The 20,171-nt window shown below is 43.3% G+C and overlaps 1 protein-coding gene across 2 annotated transcripts in view; it reads right to left on the reverse strand.

Moving 5' to 3' along the window:
• Positions 1-20,171, reverse strand: part of fkbp15b (FKBP prolyl isomerase family member 15b) — a 41,635-nt gene that overhangs the window by 12,154 nt on the left and 9,310 nt on the right. For both annotated transcript variants that reach the window (XM_080739322.1, XM_080739321.1), the window contains exons 10-24: positions 20,022-20,167; positions 17,092-17,140; positions 16,848-16,964; positions 14,625-14,709; positions 13,496-13,599; positions 12,684-12,765; positions 11,972-12,081; positions 11,755-11,853; positions 11,199-11,293; positions 10,373-10,475; positions 5,843-6,014; positions 4,617-4,753; positions 3,190-3,345; positions 1,956-2,108; positions 1,130-1,222 (exon numbers count right to left, since the gene is read on the reverse strand). In XM_080739322.1, the coding sequence (XP_080595448.1) occupies positions 1,130-1,222; positions 1,956-2,108; positions 3,190-3,345; positions 4,617-4,753; positions 5,843-6,014; positions 10,373-10,475; positions 11,199-11,293; positions 11,755-11,853; positions 11,972-12,081; positions 12,684-12,765; positions 13,496-13,599; positions 14,625-14,709; positions 16,848-16,964; positions 17,092-17,140; positions 20,022-20,167 (1,701 nt within the window). The remainder of the gene's footprint in view (positions 1-1,129; positions 1,223-1,955; positions 2,109-3,189; positions 3,346-4,616; positions 4,754-5,842; positions 6,015-10,372; positions 10,476-11,198; positions 11,294-11,754; positions 11,854-11,971; positions 12,082-12,683; positions 12,766-13,495; positions 13,600-14,624; positions 14,710-16,847; positions 16,965-17,091; positions 17,141-20,021; positions 20,168-20,171) is intronic.

Here is a 20,171-nt window from a genome sequence, read left to right on the forward strand (position 1 = left end):
GGGTCCTTGGAGGTTGTAGTTTGGCAGGTAAGAAGTGTGTGTGCAAAATCTGGCATAGATCGGGGCAACGGTTGCGGAGATATGAGCAGGGCAAAAGTGTGACGTGTGAGGTGTGACGCACTGACGGACAGACACCTGGTGGAGCTTTCTGTAGTAAGTGCGACCTACGGTCGCAATCACTCTCCCCCTCCGTTTCTTGTTTATTCCTGCGGTCCTTATGTACAACTATGCATGGAACTTAACACATCTGGTGCCAACCCAGAGTTTCCCGAGTTTGAAAAGGTACTACCGCTGTGCCAACTCAGAGTTTCCCGAGTTTGGGCCGTTTCAATTTTTCTTTTTTTTCAAAAATGTTTTTTGGACCTCCAGAAATGTATTAGGCATGATCGCGATCGCGAAATTGCATGTTTAACCCCCATACCAACCCATTCTTTCAAACATGGCAGCCATGTTTGTTTACATCTGAAGAAAACATAATGGCTGATAAATCATGAATGCCAGAACGGATTTCCAAGCGGATTATTTTGTTTGAAAGCTGTGAACAGTGTGCACACACGTGGTGCATCATCTAGGCATGGGCGTGCACTTTTTACACAATTGCGCAATTACATGGAAGTCTATGGTAACCATGGCAATGTGGGACATTGAAGAGAAGAAATCATAGCAACATAAGTGTTAAGTACAAGTATAAATACTGCAATGTAGACATACTCTCAAGTAAACGTCCAGTAATTATAATCTACTTGAGTAAAAGTACAAAAGTGTTGGTATCATAATGTATCATAATGTACTCAAAGTAATATTGTGAAACTAGCAGATCTACATGCTCACAACGCCTCGCAATGCGAGGTGTTATGAGCATGTAGATCAGCTATTTTCACAATTTCCGCCTCTAATATTTGACAATTTGGCCAATGTTTAATTTGACATTTTAGAGGTATTAAGAAATGTCCTTAAATTGTCACTTAAGAAATGTGTAGATACCCTCTTTACACTTTAACTTTACTAAACGGTGAGAAAACAAAGTTGCACAATAAGTTAATCATCTGGGGACCCCCCAAAATAATTTGGGGACCCCCTGGGGGGCCCGAACCACAGGTTCAGAACCACTGCCATACAGTACACATACCCTTTCCTTTAGGGCCTGCAGCTCCTCTTGTTGTCCCTGTTGCTGCATCAGACTCTGTTCCTCCGACTCTCTCGACTGCTTCAGTGCTGTAAACTGTAAACACAGAGACCACCATTAAGATGTTCCGGAGTTTTGGTCTTTATGTGTGCTATGCTGATATTTGGAGTCTTGTTTGTTAATTGTGCAGCCTTATAATGCACGTGCTGCAACTGACACAGAGACAAGGCGTCGTGTTGTGATATGGTTATGAGAAAAACATAGCATTTAGCCTCATTCCTAATTTGTGACACAGACAGTACTTGTGAAATTTGGAGCATAAAGAGACGGAGCATAAAGAGATTCAAATCAGTTCAGGGCAATAGTTTTCCAATTTGTCCAAGATTGTAACTGCTTTATTTCATTTTTGAGTACATTTTAGCTTTGAGTATTTTCTGTCTTCTGATTCATGTATATTAATTATTGCTGTGTATGAATGACTACCTGTAGACGTGCGTTTGTGTGTGTGTGGGATTCAGTTTGGGGTTAGGGGTCGGATAAGTCATTTAGAAGCTTAGGTTTAAGGTTTGGATTTGGAGTCATGCCTGATCTTTTATTTGCTTTTATACGTGCTGTAGATCGTCTATTTGTGGCTTCAGTTGTGGCTAAAATGATGTAATATTCTGTTTACTGTTACAACTTCTAATGGCAACGAGTCGGCTTATGCGACCTTCACACTGCTCGCTCAGAAGTGTCTCACGTGGCTCAAGGTCGCCTGAGACGGCGCGCCTCCGCCATCTCCACCGAAAACAAGCGCTCGGGGCGTGGTTATCCCTGTTATGTTGCTGACCTTTTCCTGCGTCTGTGTCAGTTTGTGCTCCAACGCGTCCCTGTGCTCCTGCAGGTCGGCCAGCTCCCGGCCGTGCTGCTCCTTCAGGGAGGCCACGGCCTGCTCACACCTCCCCTTCCACTCCTGCTCCAGCTCCGTCTGCAACTGGGACAACTGGAACAGACACGCACACAAAGCATACAGTGTCACTGCATAGCTAGGACTGCATTTTGAGAGCACAACAAGAAACTACCGGAGTTTCATGGGTAAAAACAAAAATATTAAAGCAGCGGTTCTCAAACTTTTTCTTTTATTTATCAATAAAAAGTAAAATAAGTGCGGTCGTCGCCACCAACCATAGAATTAAAGCGACCAACAGGACGGCAAGTCGACAACTTGACTACACACTCCGCCTCCAACACAGAAGGAGGAGAAGCAGAGAAACACAAGACTTGAGCAGAGGAATTATGTTCAATGTGCACAGGTGGTTTAAAACAGCCATTCTAAAACGGCTAGTTCCATTCCTTGATTCTGATTGGCTGGTTTCCCTTTAATTGCTGTGGTATGAGACTATAACCCACACCTTTAATCAGTTTATATCAAACCCAGGTGCGATTTTTCTTTCCATAGTGTTGTGAAGCTAGACTAGAGAACTTGATTGCAAGTAACAGGTGTGTTGTTTCTGCAGCCTGGCCGGGAACTACTTTCATGTAGCTGGGGACTACTTTCTTGCAGAGCAGACCTTATAGTGAATTATTAGGGACATAGAACAGTTTTAATTGGTACATGTCTATGATTTTTCATTTTGCCATATTGTAACCGTTTTAGAAAAGCAATAAGCCACGCAAGGCTTGTGGTTACCTGTATTTTACGGCTGAGAGGGTTGGAGACACTCGGCTGCGCCTCGTGTCTCCCTACGCCTCTCAGCCGGTGTAAAATACCAGGTAACCAGACTCTCTGGCTTATTGCTTCATTGTGGGTGTTTTTGTTACTCGCGAGGTAATTACATGGAGTTTATGGGTCCATTTGGTTCCATCTATCCATCCCCGCGGCTCGAGGATTTAAATGGGGGATCGCAAACGAACATTAACACGCAAGAGGGGAGATCATTTTCACAGAGACAGACAACAAGACAGGCCACCAACAGTTGACTCACAAAAAGGTTAGCTAATAATAAGGGGTCAATCATGAGATCAAAAAGTTTGCGAACCCCTGGGTTAAAGAAACAAAGAGATTGTAAACCCAAGTGACGGACCTGCTCGGAGGCGGCGGTATCAGTGCTGGTCCGGGCCTTGCGGAGCTGAGCTCTCAGGTTGTCCAGGTCCTGCTGGTTGCTCCGCCGCAGCTCCTCCATCTCCTCGTCTCGGCTCTGGCGCTCCGCCTGCCACTTCCTCTTCCTGTCTGCCAGCGTCTGAAGGAAGGGGACACGCTCAGGTTAATCTCGTGTGGCCAGACTGTTGACTCCCGCGATTTGCAAATGCTACCGTCTTACAGTCTGGGGCGACGAAGGTCTAAGCATGTTTAGCTTGCTGCTTAGCAGAAATGATATTTTAAAATATATTTTCATGGACGGAAATGCCAGTTTACATTAATTGCCATTAGGAAGCTGCAGTTCCAGACTCTATGTAGCATTTGGAGATGTGTGAAATAGTTGTCTGGCTACGCAAGACTACGCTCAGGTGGTCAGTATGTCACGCTAAAGGTTTGAACAGCTTCTCAAACTTTTACATTTCAAGGTTTTTTGATTTGATTGTTTCCATTGTGGTCCAATGTATTCCATTCATTACGTAGCATAAGGAATCAACACAACACAGCAAAATGCAATATATGCACAGTATACACTTTCCTCCGCTTGCACTGCATGTACAGCTTAAAGGGGTACTGTCACCTAAAGGGATTGAGGGGCAGATTACACTGTGACATGAGCTTCTCTGAAAACGGTCTGAAACATTCTGAAGCTCATGTCACAGTGTAATCTGCCCCTCGCCCCCCAACAACAGCTGACCTGTACAGTAAGTGGTCATACAGTCATTCCTGCAATCAGTCAGGAATATTGTTTATACAGACAATTCATTTGATTGGCTTATAAATCCACAATGACATCATAAAAATATTAACTTGTTTTTTAAGATGATTCTTAAAGTGACAGTAACCCTTTAGGTGACAGGCCCCCTTTAAGTCATCCATCCATCCATATTCAGTCAGGAACTGCCTTAGGAAATGCTCTAAAGCAGGGGTCTTCAACAGGGGGTCCTCAGAGTTACCACAGGGGGTCCTCCAAGTCTTTGTGTGATAGAAACTATTCTGAGAACTTTAGCCAAAAATAGCAGATCTACAAGCTCATAACGCCTTTTCGGCAAAGAGTTTCGGTGTAGAGGGGAAAAAGAGCAGACTATGTACTCTTGAAAGGTCATGTTTTTTTAAGTATTGACAGTTCAAATGGTTAAATATCTCAAAACACACATTGACATCATTCCAAAATACACTGATGATTGTGCTGTCAAACGATGAAACTATATGGAATCTATGAAAAGGTTGTGGGGGTCCCTGCTTCACCTCTCTCTCAACTAAGGGGTCCTTGGACTGAAAACGTTGAAGACCCCTGCTCTCATGAGGCATCCGTCCTACTAGATACCTGTCCTGAACCACCACCACTGACTCCAGCAGAAAAGGAACACTCACCCGTTCCAGGTTCTCTTTATCCGTCTTCAGGTCCTGCACCTCCTCCTCCATGTTGCTGACTCCAACCTCCATCTCTTTACGCTTCTGTTTCTCTGTGCGGTACTGGGCCTGTGTCCTCTCTGATGACGCCTTTAACTCTGGAGGAACACACACACACACACACACACACCAAGGTTATTACAATTAACACTTCTGGTGGCATTATTTTTGTAATCATTAACCCATTTAGGCCTAGAATTAGAAGGATTCAAAAGACACTTATAGAATCGGGTCAAAATTCTAATGTCCACGACTTTTCAAAAATAGCAGATCTACGAGCTCGCAGCGCGGCACTCGGTGCCGCGCTGTGAGCTTGTATATCTGCTATTTTTCAATAGTTAAAGCATAAAATAATGATACACAAAATGTGTACCCGTTCTAAATGGGTTAAGACACAGTGTGCCGCCATTCACTTTATTTTGAAGAGCCCCGGGAAGCCACGGTGCCCATGTGGCTTCCATTCCGTGAATGGAAATTCACGGTGTTGTGATCGAGATGTTTACTTTCACACGGAAATGAAAAATTCTAACCGCGGCCGACCGCCGCGGCCCAAAGTCACACTGAAAAAACAAAATGGTTTCTCTGCGATCGAATCGCTTTTTCCGAGATGAAGCCGTTTCTTTGCAGCAGCATTGGAAGACATTGGAAGCCATTTATGGTGACAGGGAATGTGTTTTTAACTCTGTGTGCCAGGCCCGATAATCCCGAGATTATTTCAATGTCTTTCCCTGCCAGGCCCGATAATCCCGAGGAAAAAAAAATGTTTTGAAAAAAAAAATGTTTTGAAAAAAACGTTTTTTTTTTTTTTTTTTTTTCAAAAACATTTTTTTTTTCAAAAAAAATGTTTGACCCCAAAAAATGTAGTAGGCATGATAGCAATCGCGAAATTGCATGTTTAACCCCCATAGCAACCCCATCTTTCAAACATGGCAGCCATCTTTGTTTACATTTTAGGAAAACAATGGCTGCTATCTCATGAATGCCTGAACGGATTTCCATTCGGATTTTTTTGTTTGAAAGCTGTGAGCAATGTGGACACACCTGGTGCATTATCTAGGCATGGGTGTGCATGATCCGTGCACTATGAATTACATGGAAGTCTATGGAGACTGGAGGCATATGAGAGTACGAAGGTATTGTTAATTGGCAGGGAATGTGTTAATATCCTTCATCCTATCACCACACACCTTCCAGCTGTGTTTCCAGTGTGGAGACGCGCGCGCAGTGGCTCTCGCTGTCCTGCAGGGCCGCCGCCAGCTGGTTCTGCAGCTCTGACGCCCTCTGCTGGTGGGAGGTGGCGTCCAGCTGCAGCTGGGCCACCCGCGCTGTGGAGGACGACAACTCCTCCGTCAGATGCACCTGATAGAGAGAGAGGGGGGGGGGGAGAAAGAGGAGAGAGGAGGTGGAGGAGAGCTTCTGATGTCTGTCTACAGCAGTGGTTCCCAAACGTTTTAGCTGGAGACCCAAAAGAGTATCCCACGCTAGTGAAAAAAATAATTGCTGATTGTAGATCGGCTATTTTCACAATTTCTTAAACTCTTCCCCCCCCCCCCCCCCCCCCCCCATAACCAAGGAATTTAAATATATATATTTTTATTTCAAGTTTTATGAAATTGTATTGAAGAAATGCTTGAAAATGGTTTTAATTTATGATTATTCTTTCTTTTCTTTTTTTTGTTGTTTGGTCTACAGTAAACAGCAGAGTGGTGGAAACATTGTATGTCCAAAACTTTAGACTTAAAAAAAGAAATCTCCATTAGCTCCATTGGATCTAATGTAGTTATTATTTTAGTCATATAAGCTCTTGTTAATAACTTTCATTAGCTGGACATTTATAAAAACCCACAGCCACTTAGCCACTAGAATTTCTACTAACACAAAATATATTTTTGCTACTTTTTAGTATGGCGAAGTAGGGCATCCATTTACAGAACAAAAACTATACAGATGTGAAACATGGAGATACGATGTTTCTGCCCGACAGCCGTGAGATGGAGCAGAGTGATGATGGGCGGTCTGTATGAGTGACGGGTGAGAAGCCCTGCTGGTTCAACCAGCATGACCCTGTTGGGAGGAAGATGGTTGTAGGACTGATGGAGGAGAGGGGAAAGGAAAAGAAATGAAGCCAGAATGTTAGTGAGAGGATATTAGTCTCTCCAGACAGGATTCTGTCGGGAGGAAGATGGTGAGGGCAGAGATGAACCGACTGATGGAGGAGAAAGGAATAAAATAAGCGAGAATGTTAGTGAGACGATTAGCCTTGGGTCAAGACTATGGTAGATACAGTACATTTTAATGAGTCTGGCATTTACTTCTCCATACATGAACAAAAAAACAACAACATAAAAGTGCTGACCATGTAGCCGTGGATGTTAACTCAACATTAGAAACCTGTGTGCACTGTATTAGTCCGCATTTTTCAATAGATATACATTTTTTTTTTTTTTTTTTTTTTTATCCCACGATTTTTGTAACCCATTTTTTCACCCGGTGCCAATTGCCTAAGCTGTGATCCTGGGCTCTACTCTCCCTCTGCCAACCTGGGGAGGGCCCCGAACTGAGCTCATGCTTCCTTCAATGCATGAGGAGTGAGCAAGCCGCTTCTTATCACCTGACAGGGGGAGCTTCCCCGGTTGGACATAGCGCGTGGAAGGAACACGTTATTCCAACCAGTTCCATTCCCCTCCATCAGGCGCCCCGGCTGGCCAGGGGGAGGCTTTATAGAGACCAGGATTACTGCATGTTTTTGTGAGGGTATCTACCCTAGGAGACACGGGGAGATCATGCAAACTCCACACAGAAAGGCCCTTTTGCCAACCCCACCTAGGGTGTGGGCACTGATGACGCAGAGGAGGGAACACACCCCCAGCACCCACAGTGTCCCCCGGCGGGATATATAGATATACATTTTAATCGTGTTTGTGCGCGAACACCGTTTTACCTCGTTTACGCCCTGTTTTTCCTGAGTGAGTCTAATACAGGCTTTCACCTGATGCACCCTGCCACTACAATCCATTGATGAAAACAGGGAAACAGGCATATCTATTGTAAATACAGACGTGCAGACAGGTTCCGAATGTCGAGTTAACATCGACGGCTACAGGGTAAGCACTTGATTTGTTTTTAGTTTTTTGTACTCGCACACGGATTTCCAGGGACTATAGGTGGGGTTGAGACCAAGAATATCATATACTGTAGATACGAAAGCAAAAGTCAGCCTCGATAAAATACATCTATGATGGTCTTGATCCAAGGCTACGAGAGGATAGTGCTGGCTCACAAGATTCAAATGCTTCAGCCTAAAGCCCAAATCATACTTCTTTGCGTGACACGGCTATGGCTATTCTCAGCCGTTCTTTGTACTTCATCTGTACTTCATAACCGCTAGAAAATGCATTGAAAATAATGCCTCCTCTGCTTATGTTTTGCCTCTGCCGTTGTGTAAATAATAGCCTAGCTTAAGATAACAGCTAGCTGCTTAAAATAAATGGAAATTCAAAAATATAGAGTTTGCAAGGCAGATCTACAGACTCTCTGTAGCACTGGAAGATTGTGAAAAGGTTGTCTGGCTTGAGAGACATGTGACAGGATGACTATGGCGTTGGTAGTACAGACAGTCAGCTCTGGGTCAAGTCATTGTTATTAGCAAATAACCATTAAGGTTTGTTTTAAATACCCTGGGAGCAGCCGGTGAGTGGAGTTTGCAGTGGGACCACTCAGATAAGTGTCAGGTAGGGAATATACTAAGGCAGGGGTCTTCAACGGGCCAAGGACCCCTTAGTTGAGAGAGAGATGAAGCAGGGACCCCCACAACCTGTTCATAGATTCCATGTACAGTAGTTTCATGGTTTGACAGCACGATCATCAGTGTATTTTGGATTAATTTGTGTTTTCAGATATTTAACCACTTGAACCATCAATACTTAATAAACTTGACCTTTTAATCTGTACTTAATCTGCTCTTTTTCCCCCTCTACACAAAACCTCTCGGCCAGCGCGAGGCGTTGTGAGCTTGTAGATCGGCTATTTTTGGCCAAAGTTCTCAGGATATGCACACAAAGATGTGGACCCCCTGTAGTAACTCTGAGGACCCACTAGGGGTCCCGGACCCCCTGTTGAAGACCCCTGTACTAAGGAATTACCGTAACTACTTTCTTGTTCACTGAACAAAATGTTTGGACATCGACCAGCAGTCTAGTGCGCCGTTTCTCAATGTTGGGTCAGTCAGTCGAATACACACTTTTGGGTATGTAACTCATAAGACACTCTCAAGGGTTGTATAACACTAAAACAGACTAGATTTTGGTCCCTGAGAACATGATGGTATCAAATGCCTCCGTGGCCTAACTCTTATTTGGCCCTTGAAATGAAAAGGGTTTAGAAACACCCAGCTAGTTGTTTTGACCCAGGTCTGGTGGTTAGAAGTCAGAGCAAACAGGCTCACCTGGCCCGAGCCCAGGTCCTGAGGCAGTGCATGCTGGGAAGAGAGAGAGCACTCAATGCTAGACGTCCTCAGATCAGATCAGATCAGCAGTGCAAAAACAGCCAAGAAGGGAACAGTTGGCAAAGAGTGGCATTAAGGAAGCGTAAAAAAAAAGTTAACACAGAAAAACACTTCTGACCGGCTAAATCACTTAAGTCAGATCATAAAAGCATGTTGAGTAAAACCAAAGCCTTCATTAGGAGTTCAGTCCAGTGCTGCTAGGAATAGAAGATAAGAATGAATGGCAACAATCAAACTCAGCCTGTGGCCCCAAACTAATCATATTTGAACTAGGACCTTGGAATTGTAGTAGTTGAGGCATTACATCTTGTTCGACTCGGTTCCACAGAAAGATATTGTGAAAATAGCAAATAGCTGATCAACAAGGTCACAACACCTCGCAGCGTGAAGCGTCGTGAGCCTGTAGACCGTGTAGTTTCTAAATCTTGGGACTTTTTATAGTATAGTTTGTTGATTAATATTGACGCAGTAATGGTCTTTTAACTTTTCTTTCAGCTATTCAAAAACGTCTTAAATGTCCTTAAACTGTCACTTTACTTTCATCTGGGGACCCCACCAAAAACATGTGGGGACCCCCCCTGGAAGTCCTGACCCACAGGATGTGCAGGTGGTAGACCACATGACATGCCTGTAAATAATATATAATTAAAACATAAAGGAAAATATTTATGAACAAACAAACAAAAAAAAGTCGTTTTGGCATCCGTCACTTGAATTAAGGTGACTTGATTGATTGACATCAAGAGGGGCCAGTCAGCTCCCTTCTAAAGTAGGCAAACCCCCCCCCCCCCCCCCCCAATGCAATGCTTTGTTTTCAAGGGTCAGAGCACTAGAAAGAACCGCAAAACCTACCATTTCCACACGGAATGGGACTTTTCCCCCCACTATTTCCCATTTCAAGTGAGTTTGTCTTGTAAGTAACGCCAGTGCCGCTACTATTCCAAAGCCCCCTCAGGGCGAGGCGTGAGCATGTAGATCTGTAGAAATGTATGTAGATCTGTAGAAATGCATGTAGATCTGTAGAAATGTAGATCTATTTTCACAATGTTCGCCTCTTGCTTACTTAATATTTGACAGTTTGGCCAGTCCTGTCGAATATTCGACTATTCGAATACTTTGAGGTCGAATCATTTGAATACTAAAAATCACTATTCATGAATGCCCTAACATGTACATCATCTCTCCACACTCTCTAAACTAAAGAGGTACGCACCTTGTCTTGCTCTGCCTGCAGTAGCCGTGCCTGGCTGTGCTCGCTGGAGGACTTGAGGGAGTCACTCCTCTGCTCCAACAGAAGGTTGCTCTGCTCCACGTACCTGAACAACGACAGTAGGATATAGGGATGGGACGATACGAGATATTATCGTGATAAAAAAAACACTCACGATAATCGTATTGTGGAGATGTAATTTATCGTGATATCGTCCTCCGTCCATGCACTGGGATCAATTCACCTTTTATTTGCTGAGCTGCATATCCGGTACCACTAAAATTGGTAAAACGTACTTATAATTTACATATACATACGTATACATACGCTTGTAGATCTGCTATTTTTTGGGCAAATGTTCCGCCCCATGGTAATGGATTTTGATTATCGCGATAATATCGTAAATCGCTATTTCTTTTATCACAATAATCGTGATATGACATTTTCATATTTTCCCATCCCTAGTAGGATAACAGCTTTATTTCCTTCAACAACGGCTACTTTCCCACAAGCAGCCACTCTCCCAGGGACCTTTTATTCTCTGTGGCGAGGAGTGAGCATATTATGGATAGTAGACAATGGTTAATTCATTTGAGTGTTTTTTTCAATCCAAACTGCTAAAAGAAACTAACCTGACGCAGGTCTAACAGACCGAAAACCTTGTTGTATCCCCAGTAAAAAAAGGGTTGGGGTTTGTTTGTTTTTTGCATTTGAACACTGTAAAAAAATGTAAATGCACATCGCAGCAGCATTATTAATTATTTGTAGGGATGCACGATTAATCGGGCCATGATATTGTTTTTTTTTTATTTCCTTCCTCCTGCCTCACCTTTGGTTCTGGTTGATAAGCTCGCCAATCTTGTGGTTCTGCTCCTCAATACGTGAGCTCTTCTCAAACACCTCCTTCTTTAGACACTCGTTTTCCTGTAGAAGGGGAAATGCATGTCTTCACAAAAGTCTGAAGCAAGCACCGAGTACATCAATTAATTAGAACTCAACCAGTTCTCAACCACTGGTTCTTGAGGGGGTTCCAGGTGGTCCCCAACCAAATGGACCATTTGGTTTCATTTTACAATCAAGTTATGTTATCGTTAAACATCTGCATTACTTAATTTACTACAAGTCTACACAATTAGAGAATTAAGTTTTATTTATTATTTTGATCAACGTTTTCTCTCATATGGAATCAACTTGTGGACAATTGTAGACAAAATCGTATCCAACGACAAAATATTCTACGTTTTGGGTCCGAGAGGCTAAATCTCATCAAATGGTGGTCCGTGGCTCAAATGCAGAATAAATAATGGACCTTGATATGAAAATGGTTGAAAACCACCGAATTAACACAAAGAAAAGCTGCATATCCTGTACTGTATGTACAGTACCTGAATAATTCTTTGGATGTTGTGCATGATCATTGATGTTTCCATTGACATGCTTGACATGCCCATAGAGACATTTCCCTGCCTTTGAAGATCATCCATCTGTTCATAAAGCGAGGTGGGGGAGAAAAAGCAATTATTGCAAAAATGTTTATATCAAATACTGAATAAAGACATCAAACTAATATGAATGTTTTTTATTTTATATATTCATGTAAACCTTTGAAGACAATTGTTCCACTTTATCCGACACTTTTCCTACAGCCAATCGGATTTCTGTGTTGTGCTGACGGGCCTCTGTCATTAAGAAGGAAGTGACATCACTGGAGCCTGGAGGGAACACAAGGCACATCAGGGTCAGATGATACTTTTTTTCTGTCGATTGTACCTTTCTACAAGACGTTCTAACCAGGGATCGGTTCATTCCCGGCCGGTCCAGGCCGGCCATTAGGAAAAAACTTAAAATAAAATGTCGGCCTTCGTTCCATTTTGGGGGCTGGGCGGCCAACAAAGTAAATCGTCACTGTCGGGCAGAAACCTTGTATCTCCAAGTTTCAAATGTATCAATTTTTTCACAAAGCAAAGCCCTGCTTCATCATACAAGGCTGTTGCACAAAAGTAGTGAAAACAGCAGATCTACAAGCACACAAGGCGTTGTGTGCTTGTAGATCGGCTGTTTTCACTAGTTTAAATCATTTTTAAAATGATAAAAATACAAAACAAACGGTTTTGGACATACAAGGTTTCCACCCGACAACAACGAAATATAACTCATGTAATTGGCCCACTGGCTTGTCACTTGTCATGATCTGAAATGGCAAATCTTTGAGAGATCTCTCTCTATAGCGTGCAATGAGGGCCTCTACAACTCTTTTTCCCGGGCTGAATCAGGGGCCCAGCATGTCCCTGGTTCTAACAGCGTTTAGTCTTACCCATGTATGGAACCGTTTGTGCTTGGTGGTACACAGGCTGCAGTTGAGAGGGAGCCACAGATGTCTGGGTGTAGGAGTAAGGCTATGAAGAAAGATGACAGCTTAGCATAAGAACAAAAACAATACCCATCTAAACAATGCCAATGTACTTTACTCATTGTATGCGCAACTTGGATGGGAGAGAGTAGAGCCAGGACAATTAGGTAAGAGGTCAGTTGAGGTATGACGGGAATTGGATTTGAACTTGGGTGCTCGCGGCTGCGCCACCGTGTATCTCTTTATGATGACGGTGGTTCTCAGTGTGGCCTAATGCAGTGCTTCTCAACCTGTGGGTCGGGACCCCTCCCAGAGGGGTCCCCAAATTATTTTGGGGGGTCCCCAAACACTCAACAGTAAACAAACCAAGAGTATAAGTATATAGAGGGTTTATGCACATTTCAAAAGTGACAATTTAAATATTGTCGAAATTGTCAAATATTAGAGACAGAAATGAAGAAAATAGCCAATCTACATGCTTATAACGCCTCACGTTGCGAGGCGTTGTGAGCATGTAGATCGGCTATTTTCACAATAGAACCGTGTTATACAAAATGTAATTCCTCAACTCTTAGTGCTCGTCAGGGTGGGGGGGGGGGGGGGGTCCCCAGTTAAAATCTGATTATTTTGAGGGTTGCGGCCTGAAAAGGTTGAGAGCCACTGGCCTAATGCATACCAAACTGAGGGTTGTTGAAATGAAAACATTTGAGAACCAATACTGTATGAGAAGATGAATACATTACATTATACAAGATTAAAATGTGCGTTTGTCTCACCTGAAAGGCGTGGGTAGTGCCTCCCATCCCAGGCTGCGGGGCAGAGGTTGTCATGTTGACCGGTAGTAAGGCAGAAGGCGGAGTTGCGTGGGGCTGAGAAAGCACTGTAGGGACATACAACACAAAAACAAAGATTATAACTTAGCTTATTGAAATCATTATAGACACAGATAAGACTTGCATACATTAACAAAATAAACCTTCCAAAATATTTTAAGGGTTAAATATAGTCACTGCCGGGCAGAAACCTATGTCCATATTTTATCCTGCCGTATTTTATACTTCATCATAGAGCATGACAGTGTCGCCCCTAAAAGCATTGAAAATAGCCTATCTCTATCTGAAAATGTCAGCTTATAATGACATGCCCGAAATAGGGATGCCAGGTTGAAAGTAGTTAGGTCTGCCTGTGGGTGTTACAAATATTAAAGAATGACAACTATTAACGACAGTTATTTTTTTTTATTTTTTTTTTTAAATAATTTTTATCCCACAATTTTGTAACCCATTTTTTTCACCCAGTGCTAATTGCCTATGTAATCCTGGGCTCTGCTCTCCCTCTGCCGCGCCTGGGGAGACAACGGACTGACCTCATGCTTCCTTCTATGCATGAGGAGTCCAAGTTGCTACTTTTCACCTGACAGTGGAGATTTCCCTGGTTTGGACGTAGCGCGTGGAAGGAACACGTTATTCCAACCAGTTCCTTTCCCCTCCATCAGGCGCCCCGGCTGGCCAGGGGGAGGCATTATTGAGACCAGGATTACGTGCATGTTTTTGTGAGGGTATCAACCCTAGGAGACACGGGGAGAACATGCAAACTCCACACAGAAAGGCCCTATCGCCAACCCCACCTAGGGTGTGGGCGCTGATGACGCGGAGGAGGAACACGCCGCCAGCGCCCACAGCGTCCCCCGGCGGGAATCGAACCCAGGACCTTCTAGCTGTGAGGCGAAGCGCTAACCACTGCGCCACCGTGCCCCCCTTACGACAGTTATTAACACGTTTTTGGACATTCATGGTTTCCGACGCACAGCGACAAATTATGTGGTTGGTATTGGTTGGCTGGTGGTTGCTGCAATAAGTGCATGTATGGGACGGTGGGCCTTCTGGCAGGTGTATGGGTCCTCACCTTGTGCTGAGCCTGGAGGGGCAGTAGAGATCTGCACAGGAGAGGGGGCAGCAGGCCGATCCTTGACTCTAGAAACACTGGAGTCCTGGAGAGAATAATACAATACATCTCTGAGTCTCAAGAGTCTTCCACCGGCTCTGAGAGGCGGTTTACAACTAAACAAACTAAGCTGCGATCTGGTTGGGAGCAAACCCCCAGCAACCTTGTCTGAGCTGGAGAGACCAGAGCCATGCCTCCGTGGCAAAATAGCAGGTCAACAAGCTCCCAATGGGGCACCCGCTGGCCTAGTGGTTAAGGCGCATACCACATACTAGGCTATGATGCCTGCTGGCGTCGCCGGTTCGATTCCCGATCCGGACGACCTTTGCCACATGTCATTCCCCATCTCTCTCCCCATTTCCTATCAGTCTACTATCCTATCTAATAAAGGCATAAAAAGCCAAAAAACAAATCTAAAAAAAAAAAACAAGCTCCCAATGTGGTCTGCATAATATGCAACACGTACGTTGTGTAGGCCAGGGGCCAATACTGATACAGGTACCACCCAAGGTGACCGTACGTTTTTTGTCTTCCTACATGTCTCTAGTTTACATTTTGGTATGATAACCCTTTCTAGGAAGAAGTTTAATTGATTTTATCACCCACTAGTCGGTGTTCCATTAAATTTACTATAGGTAGCATATGAGGGGTCAAACTAGGGGTTTCTCATGATTCTGAATCCATATGCAAGCATCTGTTTTGCACAACAAACATTCCTTGGGCTAAAACGGCCCCCTCAAAAGTGTGAAAAGTGATGACTCATCACTTTATCACTAAACCATAGTCGTTTTTAGCCCAAGGAATGTTTTTCGTGCAAAACAGATACTTGCAATGGATTCAGAATCATGAAAAATCCCTAGTTTGACCCCTCATATGCTACTTAAAGCAGATTAAATTTTAACTTTTTTTCCCTGTAATGTAAAGTTAATGGGACACCGACTCTAGCGGGTGATAACATCAATTAAGCTACTTCTCAGAAAGGGTTATCATACCAAAACATAAACTAGAGAAATGTAGGAAGACAAAAATGTAAAAAACATACGGTCACCTTGGGTGGTACCAATTTGTGAATGTATCAGTATTGGCCCCTGTCCTAGTGAGCTTGTTGTACACATCAGAAATGGCCCCCCAGAGATCAAGGTCAAGGTCAGGGGGAGAAAAATGAGGCTGGCTGGGTACTGTGTCAGGCACCCAGAATTGATGGGACGACCACCTTTATGGACACTGTAGCTTGAGTGGAGCCAGCAACACTGCAGAGCTCTGGACCCTGATGCTGCACTGGGAGGAGTGGAAGGCAGCCAGCCAGCCTGAGTTGGTGTCCGCTAGCCCACACCCTCGCATCGGAAGCCCCGTATACAAAACCCAATTCCAAAACACTTGGGAGGTTGTGGAAAACGTAAATAAAACAAAATACAATCATTTTCTAATCCTATATAGTTCATTGAAAACAGTACAAAGACAATATCTGAGATGGACTGACACAACGTGAGAAGAATGTCTGCTGTGGTCTGATGAGTCCGTATTTCATATTGGTTTTGGAAAATGATGGACATGTTGTGTCTTCCGAGCTAAAGAGGAACCGTCCAATGTTGGTTTTTAGCTTTGTGCCGTATGTGTTTCTCCAGATTTTCTGAATCTTTTGATGATATTATGAACTGTAGGTGGTAAATTCCCTAAATCCTCTGCAATTTTGTGTTGAGAAACATTGTTCTTAAAGAAAAAAATGTTTCTCATGCGGTTGAGCCTTTCAAGATACTGCTTTTACACCTGGTCATAACACTATCACTTGTTTCCAAATAACCTGTGGCATATTCCGGTTGTTTTTTTGAGCTTTCTTGGTTTTCTGTTGCCCCTGTCCTAAATAGTTTGAAAGGTGTTGCTAGCATCGAATTCAGAATAAGCATTTATTTCAAAGATCAATAATGTTGATACGGTAAAACATTACATAATTGTCCTTGTACTGTTTTTGATATGTAAAAAAACTAAAAAGGATCACATTTTGTTTTATTTACATTCTCAAAACATCCCAACTTTTTGGGAATTGGGTTTTGTACATCGTCAGATCTACAACCTCTGTCGCAAAGCATCGCAATGTGCCTCACTGTGAGTTTGAAGATCTTTGCTATTCGTGACATGCCCAAAAAAGGAACGCCAGCCTGAAAGTGAGTTTAGAAATGATCTTACCTCTAGTTCAGAGTCACTGGAGTCTGGCTGGCTGCTAATCCCCGTCATAAAGGGTAACATGGGCTGACCCATCTTCGCCATGCGGGAGATCAGCTTGGCTTTGGTAGCATCTGGATTCTGCGGACAGGAAAATAGTAATCAGGTTCTAACATTGCTCGGAAAGTGTGTATGCAGCCATTTACTTCAGAACAGTGGGTTTAATTAAAAGGGGGAAAAAAGACCCCCAGAAAAACGGCATGCTTACTGTCAACTGTTCACTGAGGGAGTTCGACTTTGCACGGAGTGGTGATTCACTGAAAGTGAGAAGGTAATGGGCAAATCAGCTTAGAAACTCAAGAATTAAGATAATTGTATTAACCGTTTTCATTTAGGTCATGTGTGCACCATGACCTCCCTCTTTGTTTTACATTAAAGGGGGAGAAGAATTGTGTTGCTTAAATCTTAAGGAAAAGACTACAGTACGTAAACCATTTGCCAAAAGTGTGCTGATCTACAAGCTCTCTCACATCCGCAACGCTTTGTGAGCTGCGCAACGCATTGTGAGCTTGCAGATCGGCTATTTTTCAGACAGAGAAACTTGCAGAATGAGTGCAGCGAGTCACTGTAGTCAGACCAGACGTGCAGCGCAGCGCACGTTACTACAGTATTTATATTATTTAATAATCTATCACAAGCCACAGTGTGGCTTAATATTCATATTAAGGGAAACAAACAGGCAAGCTGCATGCTCTGAACATAAATTTGCTAGACCAGGGGTCTTCAACGTTTTCAGGCCGGGGACCCCCAAACTGATGGGGAGATGGAGCAGGGACCCCCTACCACCTCGTAGGGTGGGGGGGGGGGGGGTCGGGGCTACAACAAATTTTTTATTTTAAACAAGTACAAGTTACAGCGAGCAGGGTGGGCCGTACCACTACCATTTCTAAACATGCTACTTATTAACTCAAACCCTGCCAAAAAATTCGTTTTCTATAATAAAAACGTCTTTTTAACTATGGACCTCCCTGCCAGACGTCTTCTGGACGTCTTTTTAAAAAAAAAGACGTCGGGACCACAGTATCTCTGTAGCCATTAACGTAATGGGTATTTCTTACATTGATGCTCCTACATATTATCATGCAAGCACCAGTTAAAGTTACTTTCCATCCCTCATCCCTCATCCCACATCCCATAACCCAGACACTGCACATCATTTCGGAGCTCATATCTTTGAACGGGTAAGGGATAGTTTGAAGAAAACATAAGGGCTGCCTTCTCCTGAATGCCTGAACGGATTTCCAAGCGGATTTTTTTGTTTGAAAGCTGTGAAAAGCATGCACATGCATAGTGCATGATCTGTGCACGAATGTGTGCACCAGCGTGCACACTATTCTTTTAACCCTTTGTTGGCGAACCGGCAATATAAGAGGTCCCACTTTAAATATGGCACAGAAGAAGTTAACTGAGAACAAATGTCAATAATATCAACAATCTGTCAATTGCACACTAAGGCTCGTTTGTCTAAGATCTATGAGAATGTTTCACCAACCTGTGACAGATGTCAACATGCACCAGCAGACCTCCTACATTCGTTCTGGCTCTGTCCATCCCTCTCCAATTTTTGGACACAAATTTGTATTTCTCTATCCGAGATTTCAGGGGAAAATGTAGAACCTTGTCCTGTGGGTGCGTTATTTGTGGTATTCCCCTCATTACCCTCCCTTCCTATAGCTAAGAAGGATGCCATGGCCTTTATCACCCTATTGGCTAGGAGGCTTATCCTGTTAAAATGGAAATCCCCTGTCTCTCCCTCACATACGCACTGGATTAGAGATATTCTTTACTTTCGTAAATTGGAGAAAATTAGGCTTGCCTTGAATGGCTCGAGCGAAAAGTTCTCGAAGATATGGAGTCCTTTCTTCCTATATTTACATAGGAGACGCTTCCCGTTCATTCCAGATTAAAACACTGTGTGAGGTCTGGTGGTGTGTAAACTCTGAAAACATGTGTTAGGTCGGGAGCTTTGTCTGGTATACTGTACAATAATCCTACCTGTATGGTTAAGCGGACTGAGGTGTCTGTTTGTTTTGTATGTTTATTTTATTTTATTATTATTATTATTGTTGTTATTATTTCCTTTTTGTCTTATTGTTCTTGTAAGTGTTTTTTATTTTATTTTTATTTTCTTGTTCGGGGGGGGGGGGGCATTCATACAATGAATGCTTGTTAAAAACCCAATAAACAAAAGTAAAAAGAAGAAAAGAAATCTGTCAATTGCGTAGTAATCATGTATTCAAGCTATTCAAAATGGATAGAATCATGATTTATTTTTTAACATAAATGTGGAAAAGGGCAATACTTTCGCGGACCCCCTGCAGTACCTCCGCGGACCCCCTAGGGGTCGCGGACCCCATGTTGAAGACCCCTGTAGCTAGACTATAGTCAGTGTAATCCGTGGCTTCCTCAAAGAAAAAGAAGGAGGGGGAAAAGCGGGGGTAAATATAAGGGTCGGGCCTCGGCACGGGTCGGACGCATTTTGATGATTAATGCTCGGACGTCGAATAGGGGCGGACAAAAAACAGTTGGACGCGTTTCGGAACGGACAGAAAAAATGGGCCCAGCTCTACACAGAGTACACCATGTGTCACTTTGTTTGTTGTTAACATTGTATGTTAGTCCATACTACGAAAAAGGAATCTATATATATAGGGAGGAGAAAAGTGAGCTTGTATTTCGGCTATTGTTGGTGCGTATTGTTGTTCCGAGACAGTTTGCCCTCCTGGCGCCCAAGTTGTGGAATAAACTCCCTGTCGCACTTAGAACAACGGACTCACTCGCTAGCTTTCACCATGGACTGAAGACTCACCTTTTCAGACTCCACCTAAACCCTTAGCACTACAGAAAAATCAATGACCATACATGAAGCTAGTTAGCATTTGTTTTTGTTTTTAGGTTTTTTTAGAACTTTGATTATATTGTGTTTTTTCTAGATAGATATCCATTTGCATTTGTTATATTGTTGATGATGTACTGACATATTATCTTGTTTATTGTTGTGATGTTATCTGCTTATTGTAAATCGCTTTGGATTAAAAGCGTCTGCTAAATGCCTAAGCTGTAAACTGTAAACTGTGCAACAAAGTATAAATCAAGTCGGAGGAAAGGTTCCCAGAGGAGTGGAACGAGAGTTCTTACTTTGGTCCTGTGGCGGTGGGTTGACCAGGAGCTTCTGGTGCCATGTTCTCCACACTGGGAGCAGGGGAAGGAGCTGCAGAAGGGCCGTTTGAGTCCCGCGAGCTGGCACTGGCCCGATCAGACCCGCTGTCTTTAGAAAACTTAACCTGA

The sequence above is a fragment of the Nannobrachium achirus genome, assembly GCF_963921795.1.
Source record: "Nannobrachium achirus genome assembly, chromosome: 12".
Lineage (NCBI taxonomy): Eukaryota > Metazoa > Chordata > Actinopteri > Myctophiformes > Myctophidae > Nannobrachium > Nannobrachium achirus.